The sequence below is a fragment of the Patagioenas fasciata genome, chromosome 13 (genome assembly GCF_037038585.1).
Source record: "Patagioenas fasciata isolate bPatFas1 chromosome 13, bPatFas1.hap1, whole genome shotgun sequence".
Taxonomy (NCBI): domain Eukaryota; kingdom Metazoa; phylum Chordata; class Aves; order Columbiformes; family Columbidae; genus Patagioenas; species Patagioenas fasciata.
This window is the reverse complement of record NC_092532.1, coordinates 12,177,289-12,193,493: the sequence shown is the minus strand read 5'-3', so window position 1 is coordinate 12,193,493 and position 16,205 is coordinate 12,177,289. Positions and strand designations below refer to the sequence as shown.

At 39.0% G+C, this 16,205-nt stretch overlaps 1 protein-coding gene across 1 annotated transcript in view; it reads left to right on the top strand.

Annotated features, from left to right (window-relative positions):
• Positions 1-11,881, top strand: part of CDH13 (cadherin 13) — a 459,967-nt gene extending 448,086 nt beyond the window's left edge. The window contains exon 14 of the mRNA XM_065848060.2: positions 6,476-11,881. Within this exon, the coding sequence (XP_065704132.1) occupies positions 6,476-6,483 (8 nt within the window). The 3' untranslated portion in view covers positions 6,484-11,881. The remainder of the gene's footprint in view (positions 1-6,475) is intronic.
• Positions 11,882-16,205: the final 4,324 nt, after the last annotated feature.

The following is a 16,205-nucleotide window of genomic DNA, read 5'->3' as shown; positions in this document are numbered from 1 at the left end:
ATACTTAGAAAGTCCTTTAAAATGCCATCAATGTCTGGAATATTTCAAACTACATCTTAAAACCTTTACCCATACGATTCATTTGTGTCTGTCATTAGTTAGGACTTACGTAAGCTGTTGTACTTATGAGTTCTTGGAAAATTTTGAAACATATTGATAGCAACGTAGCCAAACATGGCAATTTTCTAATTTGATTCTCCCTTTTCCATGGCTTCTAACCTTAATACTTTCCTCTCATTTTTATTCTTGCTTAATAACAGATTTTTTGCATGATTCTTTTAGTATTTCAAGCTGAGATTAGTGCACACTTACAGATCGAATGTGTCTGGACTACTTATGTTGATGTTCTACTGAGTCAGCTCTTGGAAATATCATCTGCTAGTGTCAAATGGGTACCATGTGAAAAGGGCTTCAGCCTGAGCAACTTATTCCCCTGTGCAGGCTGATGAGTTTGGATTGGCATGTTTCTGCTCTGTCTTGACAATGTTGGCCAATCGCATAGCACATTTAGCTCCTGAAATTAAAATATAGACATTGATATATGAAAGCCTGCTGGAGCTTTGAGTAGATTTATGAGACACACAATTATTTCACAAACACAGCACTAATGTATACTGTGTTTTTCCTATTATTAAGAACTTTGAAATAATTCCCTCACATAAATGATGTCTTCAAGCTGCAAATTTTCAGGATTCCTTTTTTTGAGAAGACAATACCAAGGTAGTAAAAAAGCAGTGACCACTAGATTTTGGCACTTGCAGCAAAGCGTAGACGGTGCTTTGGACGACTGGTGAGGTCACAGAAGAGCATAGCTATGAAATTATTATTTTACACAAAAATGCAAAACTTTATAATTTACAGGGATACGGTGCAAACACTGTAACACTTTTGGTGTTGAAAGCTACCCATGGCGAATCAACCAGTGATGTAAATGAAAACCAGCTATATTTTTCTAAGTTCTATAGGAAGGCTAAACTAATAACTGTGTATCTAATTAATGTCCTTTTATAGATGGTAAATTTAGGAAAGAAGTAGCTGGATGTTGATTAGCTGCCTAATCAGAAACATGGCTCTGATCTCTTCTACCATTTTTGCATTAGCTCTTTAACATTACCGAGGCTTTGATAAAGTCCATGATGTAACGTAGACTTTTAATTATGCAAAGATTAATGTAATATTTCTGAGGAGAGGGTAATTGAAAGAAATGTGAGAGAAATGGAGTGTGCATGAGTTGAACTCCAAACTGCAGCTGTGTTAGCTTTCTTCTCTGTGTTAAATGGGAATTGGAGGATGAATTTGTCTTGGGTAAAGTTCATTCCTGTACAGGGGGTCAGCATGAAACTTAAATGTCTTTAATTTTTATGAGGTTTTAACTGCAATGTAGGAAGCCTTGTCTGTGTAATGGGGTTGGGGGGGTGAGTTTAGTCCCATAAGGAACACGTCTTTCAAAGGCTTTGAAGTACTCAATTTAGACCTGTTTATTTAAAATAAACAGGGAATTGAGTCACTAATATGTAAACATGTTCAGAGAAAGCTAAGGCTGCAACAGGGAAAGCGACAGAGCCCGACAAATGCCAAAGCATTTTCTGAGATCAGAAGCCGTTTTGCAAACAAGATTGTTTAGTAGCTGATTAGAACGGTTCTGCTGGAATATGAACTCTTGGCAACTTGAACCATAGTGAATAGGGTTACATGATATCAATTGCCTTTCTCCTAGGATGGGAAAGAAATCCTAAGAAATTAAGAAATCTTTGTCTTATAGAGTTATGTGCATTTTTTTTCTCTATTTTCTTTGATCATGTGGATCAGCATAAGGAATAAACTAGATAACAGATGATAACAATAACTAGATAACAATTCAGATCTGTCCTTTGGAGTTTGCCACTACCATCAACAACTCTTTTGACCTTCTGAAATACAGTGAACATCAGCAGACTTTAGTGGGCATGGAAAGGGCGTTTTCTCCTTTTAAGTTTCTACACCATCAATTTCCCGGTCTGAAACTTAGACCTATATTCCTATAGCATTCTTACAGTCCATACTATTAGTACATATTCCAGATAAACATTTACAATGTTTGCCAGTTTTCTTGACCAGCAAAAGCAAACACCATCTTCCAATGCCAATGTACTAATGCCAACAGACACCATCTGTTTATGATGCTGAGCTGTGCTTTCTTATCTGAGACCCATTAACCATAATAGTAATAATTCAGACAGCAAGCACATAAAAATAACCCTGCCTGTTTCACTATTATCTTGCTATTTGGCTGTTATCTTAAAAGGAATGTGGCTGAATGTATCTCTTGAGTGTCAAAGAGGTAGAGAAGAGAAGAACTGTGAGATAAAAATGGTGAGGATCATATTAGAGACTTCAGTGGGAGTGCATTCTGGAGAAAGAAGCTTCATATAGCTCTGCTGGCTTTATGCTGCCTGTGCATTCCCCAGCTACCCTGGTAAGAACCACGATGCACACACACCTTTGTGGCAAATTACTTGTAGGTAGACAGAAACTACATTTAAAACAACACATGGTGTGTAATAGTTGAGTGCTGAGACCAGCTATGGAGACAGTGTTGTTCTTAATAGCTAATACAAAGAAAATAAAATCATTACTAGGCATAACGATTATTAGTGTACAGATATAAACCTGCCAGGCACAGGTTTAGCAGGGCATTAAGTTCCTAAAAGAGATGGTTAGCATGGATCAGCAAATGTGCTCTCTGCACAAATTTTTTGCACATTTTTATGCTCACAGTATTCATTGAACACTAATATCTTTTATGTGCTGTTCCCAGCTGCAAACTTTATATCATGCGTGATATAAAATAGAGAAGAATGGGTCCAAAACAAGAAAAAAAGCCATCAAAACAACCCCATTGAAGTCAGTGGATAAACACCAGAAGTCAGTGGTCTTTACCTGTGGAGATGGGATTCGAATAAGAAGTAGACCCTAGTAATTTGGCAATGTGTGTGCATTTCTGGAACTATCATTTGGCCCTTCTTTAAGCGGGGGGGAAGGCAAACTAGAAAACTATGATTCCTATACGGAAAACAATGAAGAAATAATGAAAATTTTACAGACAATAATTTTGAATGTTGAATCTGATTTTTAAAAGCCAAAAGCTACTCCTTTAGCAATCCACCTTTACAGAACGGTCAAATCATCATTAATGAGCACAGGGGTAAATACTACACTTCCAAACAATGTTTGGAAGATAATTATATTACCACAACTTGAGTTAAGGCTGGTGAAAGGACTGAGCTGAATTAATAGTAGTCTTGGCTCCAATGCTAAGCCTTTTGTAGATGTGTCAGCAAACGCAGATGTTAAGAAGGCAGCATGACTACATCTGGGAAAAAGCCCAAACAGGTTTCTTCAAAACCATGTCAACAAAACCCACCATCATGGGCTATGAATGAGAAGAAAAGTAGTTAATGTAGGGATAAGGATAATCCAGGAAAAAAAGTGCAGTATTGAAGAGACCATGAAGGAGTAACAGTAACAGAGGTTTTTGTCAAAGTGGCAGATGAGGAAAATGCTCCATTATGGCAAAAGACTGGCAGGTATGAGCACAGTAGCTTGAATTTGTCAAGGGCCATGAAAAGATGTTGCAAAACTGCTGAGGAGAGCCTGGGGTAGGAAAAAAAAAACCTTTGGGACAATGTGTGAAAAAGAATCCTCTACATTAAGACATAACCTTAAATATGCAGACCTAAAATAGGAGATTCCATAACAATAACCTGCTCCAGTTTGTTTCCAGTTTTGAGTTTGAATAAGAGGCAGGATGATAGTTTTGTCCTGAGCAAAGGAAGAACTACAAGGAATGCTTTAAGAGCTCAGTTTTAGCTGTGCAGAGTTGTCAGCTAAACATCGGTAAGGTATCAGAGGTAAATGTCGTCATTTTAGTCTAAATGGAAAAGCAGGTACAGAGAGTAAGATCTCTGAACTGTCAGCACTGAAGTGATTGCTGAAGGTGTATGAATGGTGTCACAAGGAAGGGGAACAAATTAAAGTGGGGGAAACAATGGTTTCCCCAGAAACCTGAGACGGAGGCAACAAGACACAGAAGGATGTGCTGGAAAAGTGATTAGAGAAATCACAGCAAAATGACAGGAGGTGATAGTCACGGGAGCCAAGGGAACATCAGATTTCCAGGCACGTGATTAAATGGGTCAAGGGCAGCTGATAGATCAGAAAGGATGAAGCTGGGAAGAAATTTCAGTAGAAAGAGGCTAAGCAGGGACTGTAGAGCTTTCAGATGAGAAGGAGGAGGAAGAGGATGGTGTTTGAAGAGTCAGGTGGGGTAACAGGGAGAACCAAAAGCATGCTTATATTGTGAGAGAGAGAAGCCAGCTTTCAACAGATGAAAAACTAGTCTAGGAAAAAGCATATTCATAATTAAAGCGGAAGTATTTTTAATACATAGTTTACTCAGCAAAGACAAGGTATATATTAAGGTAATAGCATTTGTTATATCTGTCAATATGATGTAAAATATACAAGCTTTTCTTCAGGTCTTCACATTAAATTATTGCCCTTTATTTACAAGTTCTTGGTGAAGCAGTCATTAGCTGCTTGAATTTGTGTGACATTTATAAATTTTGTGCTGACAGATTCCTCTGGTGAAATTCCAGCCTACGGATTGTACAGAAATTCAGTGCTACAGCTCCTGGTCTTTGGTCATATACAAGTGCCTGCCCTTAGCAGGAAGAGACCTCCAGGGACCTCCTAGGGATTTGGGTAGCTTTGCCAAATCAAAAGTTACTGTTATTTCCTTTGAGTCAGGATTAAACAAATGCCCTTTAATGACACTAAGCTTCATTGCAATCTGGAAATGCTGTTTTTCAGATAGTTTCTGAGATCAGAGTTGTGAAATCTTTCTTACTTTTCACTACCTCAGGAGATCAAGTTGTTTATGAGAATTTAGTCCTAGCTGGAATCCTTAATCCAAATATATTGAAACCTTGGCGGTCATGATCACAGATTTCCTGCACGTAAGTCTGGATCTTAATTTTGTGGTCAGACCTCTTCTTTAAACAGCATGCTAGTGATCCACAAGACAAGCAATTCCAGATTTTATCTTATTTGGAAATCTCAGTGATACTTCTCAGCTCAGCGACTCACAGCCATCAGTTCCTCTATGGATTCTTACATTTGCTTAATTTGCTTTACTTACCTTTGCTTAACAGGCTGAGGTCAGGCTGCAGGAGAAAGGAGAGGCTGTTGTGTGCTATCCAGGTGCCTGCCTTGCTAAGCAGCCTATCTGGAAGAATTTAATGTTGAGGTCAATTCAAATAATGCCAAGATAATAACAAGAAATGAACAGATGATAAAGCAAAATAGCCTTATCAATAATTATATTAAACTTGTCACAAGCATCTAATAATGACTATTATGTTACAAATGCAGTATATACTAGACAAACATTTCCTGAGTGTTTATCAGTTTTGCTGTGTATGTTTAACTTGCGTTTTGTGTTTTGATACAGCAGTTTTCTCCTTCCAGGACAGAGAGCATGAATCCTTCGATGCAGTGGTGTGGTGTAACCCCAGTAGGCAGCCGAGCACCACGCAGCCACTCACTTCTGTAGTGGGATGGGGAAGAGAACCAGAAAGGGATAAGTGAGAAAACTTGTGGGATGAGATAAGGACAGTTTAATTGGCAAAGCAAAAGCTGCATGCATGAGCAAAGTGAAATAAAGAAGCATATCAGTGTTAGGTTAACGGTTGGACTTGAGAGGAGTCAGATCCAACATAGCTATGTGTTCTGCTAATATTATTCTTACTATTCTTATATGTTTTTACTGTGAATCCGAATGTTTGCAGTTTTCTAAACTGGAGGAAAGTGGCCCATTAGCTACACCTAATGTTACATTTGACTCTGGTCTCTTTTTCTGAATTTCCTTACTGCCTTTGTATTATTAATGGGTAATATTAAGTAAGTTAGGCCATTTTCATTTTATTTTTTTAAAAGGTAATCCACATAAGCTTTATATTTCTGTAGCAACATTAATACAATATGCCAGTTCTTTTATTTCCTGGTATATTTATAAACTATAAGGAACCACAGTCTTGTAATTTTTCAACAGATATTGTTTGTTTGCTCCTTGCTTGTAAGTGTGTGTGCACTCAAGGGAGTAACTCCTTGGCACTTTACTTGCGTTCTTGCACTAACAGAGATAATCAAGGTGTCAAATGGGGAGAATCAGGTCCAGGCTCAAACTTTACACTCAGACCTCCACACTACATCTTCCTGAATTACACTGCAAAGGTCTCTGAAGGTTCCAGGTGGCATTTTGGTGTTTCCTCTTGTAGCTTTCTGTCTTCACAAATAATTGCTTCTGAACCTGGACAATTTATATTTAATTACTGACAAATGTGCATGCACTCAATCAGTGATTTAAAAAAAAAAAAATAGTTAAAAGATACTGTGATCTGCGTTGTAATAATCACATATATTTCCCGTCATTTAGGTCTGTAAGAACTCCTGACATTTGAAGCTGTCCTACCGAGTTGCCATGGCAATGAGAAAAAAGGAAACATCAGATCTGAAGATCGCAGTTTACAGTTACTGTTCTTCACTACCAGGCCTCAGTTGCTCCAGATTCAGTTTAATTTGCAACCTTACTTAATCTGTCCAACTGTACATTGGTGTTTGACAGCCTCTACCCTAACTTCTGTTTATTAATGGATTCCTCTTGCAAGACGCAAGGTTTATGCGAATTTTCTCTGAATATTAAAAGACCACGACATCTAAACTGGACCTTGGGGGAGTAGAAAACAGATTGACTCAATTTTTTTCTATCTGTTGACTTGTTGCTATTCAACTGTTCAGAAAATATTTTGTCTGTGGGTTAGTATTTGTATATGTATGAGTGTATGTATATATATATATTTATATAGAGAGAAGAGTTATAGGACAGGTTTAGCTTTTATAAAATATTCATCTGGAGTGTGGAAGGGACAAAGCAGAATAATAGAGGCACAGATGAATGGTAACTATTCTACCATGGCTAAACCTACTGTGTTTGCTGTTTATAGTGTGGCCAGAAGGAGAGAGCGATTGCAATCGTACCGCTACAACAGATAAAGCAGGCTCGGGGCTCTGCAGCGTCACTTCTCGTACCTCAGGTTCAGCAAACAAAAAATACAAGTCCATGGGCTTGTTTCTGGTCTGAACTGCTCTCTTTGTGCCCCAAATGAATTGACGTCAGGATTTACAGCACTGGGAGTGCTGGGCCTGATTCTAAAAGGGCAAAAGTCTTTGTGTTCCTGCCAATAATTATTTGCCAGGGCAGTTTACAAGATTTAAGTCTATGATCAGCTCTGCAGCCGTGGTTAAGTAGGTAGATGTCTGCATATGAGAAGCTGATTAGAACAGCAAAAGCAGAGTATTTCTCAGAGCAGTGGTCTCTCTCAGCCTCTATGCAGCTGCCATTACATACATAAGCGCAAGGAGGAAAACAGATGCCCTGTTATATAAATATATTCACACACACACAAATATATAGTTTTGAATATATATATACATACATACACATGTACACACAGTTTCCAGTTAAGAGTAAGAAGAGCATTTCTTTGTATGTGTAAACTTACCACACTTGTTTGCAGAGATGGAAAAAAAAAGGGTGTTCGTTATATATGAATATGACTCCTTTTTTATTCTGTGAGCATGTAAGGTTAAAAAAAAATCCTTCTAATTGTATCAAGATGATCATCTTGTTAATAAATTGTAAATGATCCATCAAAGCTCACACCAAATTTTTATAAAATTAACACAAAACGTATACTAGTGACAGACTGTGGCTTTTATTAGAGCTTGCCAGTAACTAGGGTAAGGTGTCTTAGAATATTTTAATAAACTTGCTTATTTAAAGTTTAAACAAGAAAGCTTCCTTATGCAATAGAACTTTGCAGCTGCATTCCTTAGTTAGCATTTTTACAGTACTTACGAGTCATACTGTATGTTGTCTTTATTACAGTGAGATTATGAGCATATCTTCCACACCACTTATATGTTTCAATAGTAAAGCTTTTTGGAAGAGTTAAAAAGTCCAAACATACATTTAGTTTTCCATAATGCTACACTAGATATTAAATGTGTGTTGGTGGTTAAAAATTGCTGTACAATAGCTTTTCTCTGACTTACTTCCTGTATTGTACCAAATATGAAACAGGTCTTTTTTTTACATCAAAAGGAATACTAACAACAGCAACAGAGGAAAAAATAGTTTGTGTTGTCAACTTTCCTAACATTTGTAGTTTTCTTGACAAGATACAAACTGCCTTCAGACAGGAACCTGGTTTTCTCTCCCAGCCCTGCTCAAGTGAACCCTGCCACAGCCCCTGTTCCTGGGGGTGTTGCAATCACCAAAAGTGGGACTTTCTGTTAAGGCATTTCAGAGGGAGTGCCTGATCTCAAACCTTAACACAGACATGCTTCTAGTTCTCTTTCTCTGCCCCCTGCCTTGTAATATAACCATGTGCTTCTGCTTTATTATCAACAATCATGTGTTTTAAAAAATACATTTTTGGGGCAAAGTTTCAAAAGAAAAAAAAAAAAATGAACAAATGTATAACACTACTGGATTTTCAACACATATATATTTAATGAATGCATCCAAATGCACCCAAAGATAAACTGCACCCTATGCTTTGATCTACAAAACCTCTATCTTGAATAAAAGAAATTCTAATATCCTCTCCCACAAATACTCCTTTCCTACTTGTTTTCTTCCTCTCTCTATCCAGCAAAACCCAATTCTGGAGAGACACCCATTGATGTTGGTGTAAACTATCAAGTAGTGGATAAAGCCACCCTTTTCTGGTTCAAACCAAGGCTCTCAGAGCATTTGGTGAATCGTTCCAAGGGCATCCAAAATAAGGAACAAAGAAAAATCTCTTCTGCCTGGAACTACGCTATCAATGGGAAGACTCTACCACTTTGTGCCTGAGGATGAGATCTATCTTCTTGGATAATACTGCAACCTTTTGACGTGTAGAGAGGTCAGTATCATGGCTGAAACTCTGAATCAAGATGCATCAAAACCTTCATTCACTGTTGTTATCAATGTTTCTGCACCTAGATTAGCGCCTCCCAGTCTTTACGTGTGTCTCTAGACTTCAGACAGAGCTCATCACTGGACTACCTAAGCATGCAAAGAGAAGCTGAAGCTGCCATGTTACTGTTTCTCCCTCTGTACCTGAGAAAAAAAAACCTTTTTACCACGAGATTGGGGCACTTCCTGTAGCATTATCCAAATGACAATACAATACACAATATTAGAATCTCAGTTTTCTTACCTGAATAAGATTGTTGGCTCTGGCTCAAAACAATGGTGTCTATTTCCTGAAATAAAGGAGAAACAATAATTTATTAGTTTTTTCCCCACAATATCACAAAAAAAGTAGAAAAGTTAATAAATTGGTTGTCATATTTTTATAGTTAATTATGCTTAACATATTTGTTCAGGCAAGTTTGCTGTTGTTATGGCACTTAGTTGTTGTGGTCACTACAACGTATATTTCAGTCTATATTTGTAGACATACAGCACTGTCCTGAGTCAGAAAGGCAGTGAACTTGCTTTTTTCATTTCATAACATGCACAGACCTTCTTCTGCAAAAACCATTTCACTTGGAAAGAGTATCTGCTCTTAAAACACAGATCAGGTATAGCCGTTAATCAGAGAGGAGTTTATTAGCAAGACAAAGGTCTCACTGGTGGTTGTACTTGCTAATTGAGCCCTATCTGTACACCTCATGTGTGCTTTTACCACACACCTATACGCATTTATTAATGTACATTTTGTTGAGGAACTGTAGTTCTGAAGATGAAAACAAAGGGAAAACAGCTGAATTTCCTAATGGGTATCAAGAAAATTAGGTAGGAGTGGAACACTGGCTAATACACTTTCTGGCCCTGGTGTAAATCAAAGAGCAACTCCATTACTAGAATTGTTTAAGGTTTTTCATTTAAACCTCCCCACATATTGGTTTTCCTGGCCTGCTGTGAACAGTAAAGCAGCAATATTTGTCACAGGATAGTTGAGTGCTTATACATTAGCAAAGGTCTGTCTTTTGTGATATACAGAGAAACCTACAGCTTAGACACCTCCCACAGCTGCCTCACTTTCCTTCACCAACCACTTTAATGTGTCACTAATGCACCCAGCACACTTTGGTTTCTCCTTTATTTGAAATGGCTGTGGCCTGTAGTCAAATAATTTAGCCTGGTCTCCTGCATAGTCATTTAGGGATCACTATAATACAAAGCTCATTTGTTAAATTATGGACTCATAGTCAGTTTGTAGGGTCCCAGCTAATATTTCATCACTACAAAAAGGAAGATGTGTGTTATTAACAACTTTTACATAATTTGCCCTGGTTTGAGTTTTTGTCCTATCTGAAATACCAAGAAAGATGCCAATATTCTTCTCAATTGCTTTTAAATTCTGCCACTTGAAACACAGCAGAATTTTGTACACAATTTTACATCACCTTGTCTGAAGGCTTAGTTTCTTTCTGAACAGATTTAATAATGTCATTTAAAAAAACAAGAAAAACACCTCACAAGATAGATTATATTAAAGCCACATCACCTTGAGAACATCAAGTTTAAGGCAAATCTCTGATCCTATCTGCCCTTTATTGCATCTCTAGCAACTCTGTTGTCTGAGAGATACACTGTCCAGTGCTAACAAGAGAAAGATAAATAACTAAAATAGCAATTATTTTATTTCACTAACTCTATGATCTATAATCTTTAGCATTAACATACAAAGTACATTAGGAATTATCATTATATAGCTGCCTATTTTGCTATGTAAAACACATAACACATTGACTACACTGTTCTCTCACCTCACATCAAGATATGTTACAGGTGATTTATATTTGTCCAAATGAAACGGATACACTCATACATTCTCAGTGGAAAGTTACTAGTTGCACAATTGCTATGTGTGTGTATATATGTAGATATATAGAGATATACACATACATATATAAATATATATATATATAAAATATATGCAGATGGAGGGAGACTAATACAACATAGGGACTTGGAATGAGCAGTTTAATTCCATGAATTATGGATGAATACATGAGTTAAGGGACAGCATGGGTTATGTGTGCAAAAAACCCCACACACAAAAACCCAGACTTATCCCAACTCTCATGTTGTATTTATGCTGCCTTTAGCTGTCCCCTCATAACACAATTATATAATTTGAAGATATGCATCATTGTTTACTGATTCATTTTTAGCTGTCTATGTGTCAGCAGGTCACCAGTAGTGGAAAGGAAGGGGTTTATAGCCAGAATTCTGCATTACTGTGCTTTCAGTGGGACAGCTCTTTGGGAAAGCTTCACCCTTTGAACACTACACTCCTCCTCTGCATCAGCAAATGACTGTATTCAGTGACTTGGGGCTAAAATGAATGTAGTCCAAAGACAGCTTGTGTGCATGTCCACGCACATCCCCCTGCCTGGGACTGTGCACTAAGAGCGTGTCTGGTGGACTGTGGTGGTGAATTCAGTACAAACAGGCTGTGCTGTTACTGCATTTCAGACAGAACCCTCCCGTAAAATCATATTTGCCCCATAACATACTCTGTCTCTTTAATTTACCACCAAGATACTTCTTTATGGTTTTCTTTCTTGTTTAAAAATTCAAGCAAAGAGGAAAATATTTTATTTGATTTTAAAGATACTTAATTGAGCTACTTTTCCAATTAAACGTTTCTTTGGGCCCTAGTTGCTGAATTGCTTGCTGTTTCTGAGGTGTAAATAAACGTTTTGATTTATGATGTGGTTGCAAAGAAACTTGTAATTTATTTGTGAAATGCTCAAATAAAGGATGTATGGGCTTTTATCTTTTGTCTGGGTGTAGACCTTCCTGAACACAATACAGCAGTAACAGAGAACTCCAAAAAAAACCCTTGACACTGCTAAAGGGCTGGAATAGCCTGTGCTAAATACCAGAAACTCCCCCATTGCTCTAAGTAAAGAGAGAAATTGCACCCTGTCATGACCATGCCATGGTTACAAAATGAGAATCTGAAGGCTAGGGAGGCAAAGTTTGACCACACAAGAAAGCAGTAGTAGATTATTCAGTATCTGTTCAGGTACCTGCAATGATTTGCCATCTAAAGCCCCACTTTCATTCCAGAGTTACACTGAGCCAAAGCCGGGTCAGATGTCCCCAAGCTGGTCTGTCTGCAGGAGTTTTAATGCATTTTTGTTACACGTCCCTTCTGCTTCACCTGGCCACCTTCCCTACCTAGCACCATCAGCTCAGCTTGTACAGAACAGGCAGCCAGAAAAAGTGAACTTTGAAAAAAAAAAAAAAGCAGAAACAGGCTGAACAAATGTCAATCACCAAACTGCCCTGGGCCAGGTTACCCCAAAAAAAAGCTCGCACTGCTTTACTGCCCTTCAGTACCAGGATCTGCAGACTTCATTGCTGAGCCTCATCGCGTCAGCATGCTGCATTCCCACCAGTGGGACTGAAGGTTTGTAAAATACTATTTTCTTTTTTTCACTGAGCTCTCATAATCTGAAGGAAAAGGCAGTGATGCGTGCTTTTCTGTGCTGTCAGCTGGTCCCAGGCATTGCAGAAGGGCCCAGTAGGTGAAATAAATCAATAATAATTCTGGCCCAGAATCCAGGGCAGATGAAAGAATGGAAGGTTAGGCAGAACGAACATCCTGCAGGAAACATGCACCAGAGCACTGTGGCCTTATTGCCTCTTAGCCAGGGAATTCTTTTTCCAGCACAAAGCCATAGCCTGTTGGCTTCCTGAAACTCCTGCAAGCTGTTTTTTAGATCTTGTAGGAAGTTATCGAAAGTGACAGTGACACATAAAGATAGAATACCCCTGAAAATAGCCTTCTACTACCTCTGAGAGGAAGGTGGGGGAGGGATGGCAGCATTTGAAGGAAACATTTGAGCACAGCCACAGCAGCTTGATTTCACAGAGACCCACCTCCAGCTTTTGCCTATTGCCTGTGCTTGATCAGACTTTGAATCTAACAGGGACTTTTTTATGTGATCTGCAATAAGTAGAGGATGAAACTTACGGTGTAATTGAGCAAAAGGTCATTACCTGAAAGCCACAGCAAAGAAGCATCACCTCCTTTGGTCTCAGTTGAGATCATTGTCCTAAACTAACACTGTGCTTTGTATCTTAAAGCAGGTATTTGAAACAGTACAAGGTTAAATCATAAGCAAGGAAATGTTAACAGAGATAGAAAATGCTGAATGGTTTTTAGCTGGGTAGAAGTTTTCTGTTGCCCTTTCAACCTTCTTCTGTCTCATCTAACACCACACATCCTGGATTGCAGTCCACTATTACTCAGTAACTTTGCACAGTTCAGTCCAGTTACATTTTTTTCTCCAGCAACAGTAAATCAGAACAGTCATTTTTGGCTTCAGTACAAGCTTCTTACCTGCAGAAACAAAGCAAAGGTCATTGCTCCTGCTGTAAAACTATGGGATGCTCTTCCTCAACCGTCACGCCTCTGGCCAGACTCTGCTCATCCACCTCCCAGTGCCTGGTGACCTTCCCCGCTCCTGTGGATACAGCAGCAAGTAAGTTACTCTAGTCCACTACACTTCGTTGTATGACAATATATTTTATTACTTACGACTCATTTTGCAGCTTACTGTTTCCACATGCGGTTGTGGGATACTCACCATTATTGCTGTGGCTAGATGTACTTTTTGTGACTAACTGGCCAAAACAGGAAAAGCAAAAGCAAGGCATGCTGAGAAAACAGAATGTGAAATACAGCTTGCTAACAGTGTTCTCCATAACAGTTACAACCCTGGAATAACTGAGTTAGGAAGGGGGATCATAGGCTGTTCATAAACAGCTTTTTATGGTACATTTAAAGAAAAACAAAAACCCCAAACTCTCACAGTATTATCTTATCAAATTGACCATACATATTTTTAACAGAAGGATAATGAAACAGTAGTAGACAGTGCTTATAGACTGGATTAAATCTCCATGTCATTAACAGGGTTTTAAAATTTTACCGTTTATAAATATGTCCATTGTTATTTACACCTGTTACCTTGCTTCATGCCAACAGCCACTTGGGAACAAATCTTACATGATGCTAATTTTGCCATTCCAGTTACCTTGCCAACTTCACCCCTTCTGTAACTGATCTGCGGGGGCCAGTGTTAAGATAACGAGTCTGCACTTGGAAATGACAGCAAATCAAATAGTGCTTCTTTGTACACAAATAAATAGTCACATCAGCTGCATCTCATTCTTTGTGCTATTTGATCAGCTGCAGTAAAGCTACAGTGCTGTAAGACACCTTCCAAGTAGCCATAAAACAGGGATTACAACCTGCCTTGGGGTTACAGGATGTATTATTGACTTGGCTGGTATCAAGGGAGTTAACCTTTGGTGGGATTTGAACTCCTAGTTCCCATTGACATCACTAAAAAACCAGAAGCCTAAGAGCGGAAAATTCCTTCCCCCCCACAAATCATTATATAACTATAAACCATTTTTTAAAAATCATCATGAGATAATATACAGTGAAATTTTTCCTGTATTTCCAAGGTAACTTCATCATCATCCTTCATATTGAGCAAAACCTCTACAGCACAGGTGGCCCGATTATAATAACAGATACTCAGCCTTTCATAGATCAGATTGCTGAAAAGAAAAATAACAAAACTGGGGATATTTAATTTATATGGAGATCACAGAGAACAGGATAGAGTCCATAGATAAAGCCAAGTAGAAACAATATATTGTAGTAAAGATTGAGGCCTTTTGGTGCAATAAAATTCACATGTGCAAGCTGTATTAGCTACATCATCTAAGAACTAGACCAGTGTTGGAAAGGCCAGTCAGAGTGCCTGGCAAGTTCTGCCATTGTTACTAATGGCAAAAACTGCATTAACCCATAGGAAAATGGCTTGGCTCTTGGATCCTGCACAACAAAGTTAAAACAATAACGGCTCTAGAGAGATATCCTTTGAGCTGGGCAAAAACCCCTATATGCTCAGCCCTGCCAAGGACTTAGCGCAGCTGCTCACCATCACACTGGCAGAGCTCACACAGGATTTCAACCAATGTGTACCCACTGAGCTGCATCCTCTTGTCTCTTTACTTCCATCAGACCACAAGGCGCCCTCTTCTCACTCCCTTTCAGCGATAAGACCGAACTGCAATACAAAGATGGAAATACAGAAGCAGTCAGAGGGCACAGCTCAAAACAATCCTGGCAGCAGAGCCAGCTGGACACTTACCCTCCTGGCCAGCACAGCCGCCTTCACACCCTGACCAAAGAGCCAGGGTGGAGAGGCTCCTCATGCCAGGACCTCCGGCAGGCACTGGCCTGAGAACTGAACCCTTCCCAGAGCAGGGACCTCCTGGGCCACCTGGGCACAGGGCCAGGGAGGTTTGGTAGTCCTGTGGTCACCTGGCAGCTGAGCAACTGTCAGACCTGCCCCAGCCTCCTGCCAGACACCGTACCTTTGATCACCCCCCATGTGCACGTCAGGCTGCCGGTAGTGCTGGGCTGCCAGGCAGCTTTTGTACAGCATGAGTAGGATCCCCCCACCAGCAAATGAAACAACAGTGTTACCTGGAAGGCGTTTGTTTGTTTGTTTGTTCCCGGCTCCACCCTGCCTTAATTTTCACTCAATCTGGTTTCTGTGCCATTGACATTCAGTCATCATTTTTGCGCTGATGCTCTATCTTGGCACCTTATTGAAAAGCCATCAGGGGTTACTCTTTTATCAATGATGTGATAAACCTACTTTTTAGTTGGCTGTCATCATTTACAAAACTTGTGGGCTGCAGTACTTTTTCCACAATCTTAATTTCTGCTCCTCAGCACTGTGTAGTTTGTTCTTTAGCAAATGAGCAACAATTACCTGAAGTGAATGAAAACGTGTGCTGTACACAACTCTGTCTGCTGGGTTTGAGTGGATGCAGCCCAAGGCTCACTTAATTCAGTTCATTCTTTCTTCAGTTTTAAACAAAAGCCCTCTTGCTATTGCAGCTTTTCTTCATCTCTTGTCCTGCTTAGGCTAAACAAGAGAGGGAAGCAGTATGTGCATTTAAATGCCATTATTTAGTGAAGGTGTAAATCAAAACAAAGACAGATTCACAGATGTAATGCATTTATTGTTCAAATCAAAGTATTAATATATGTGTGTATATC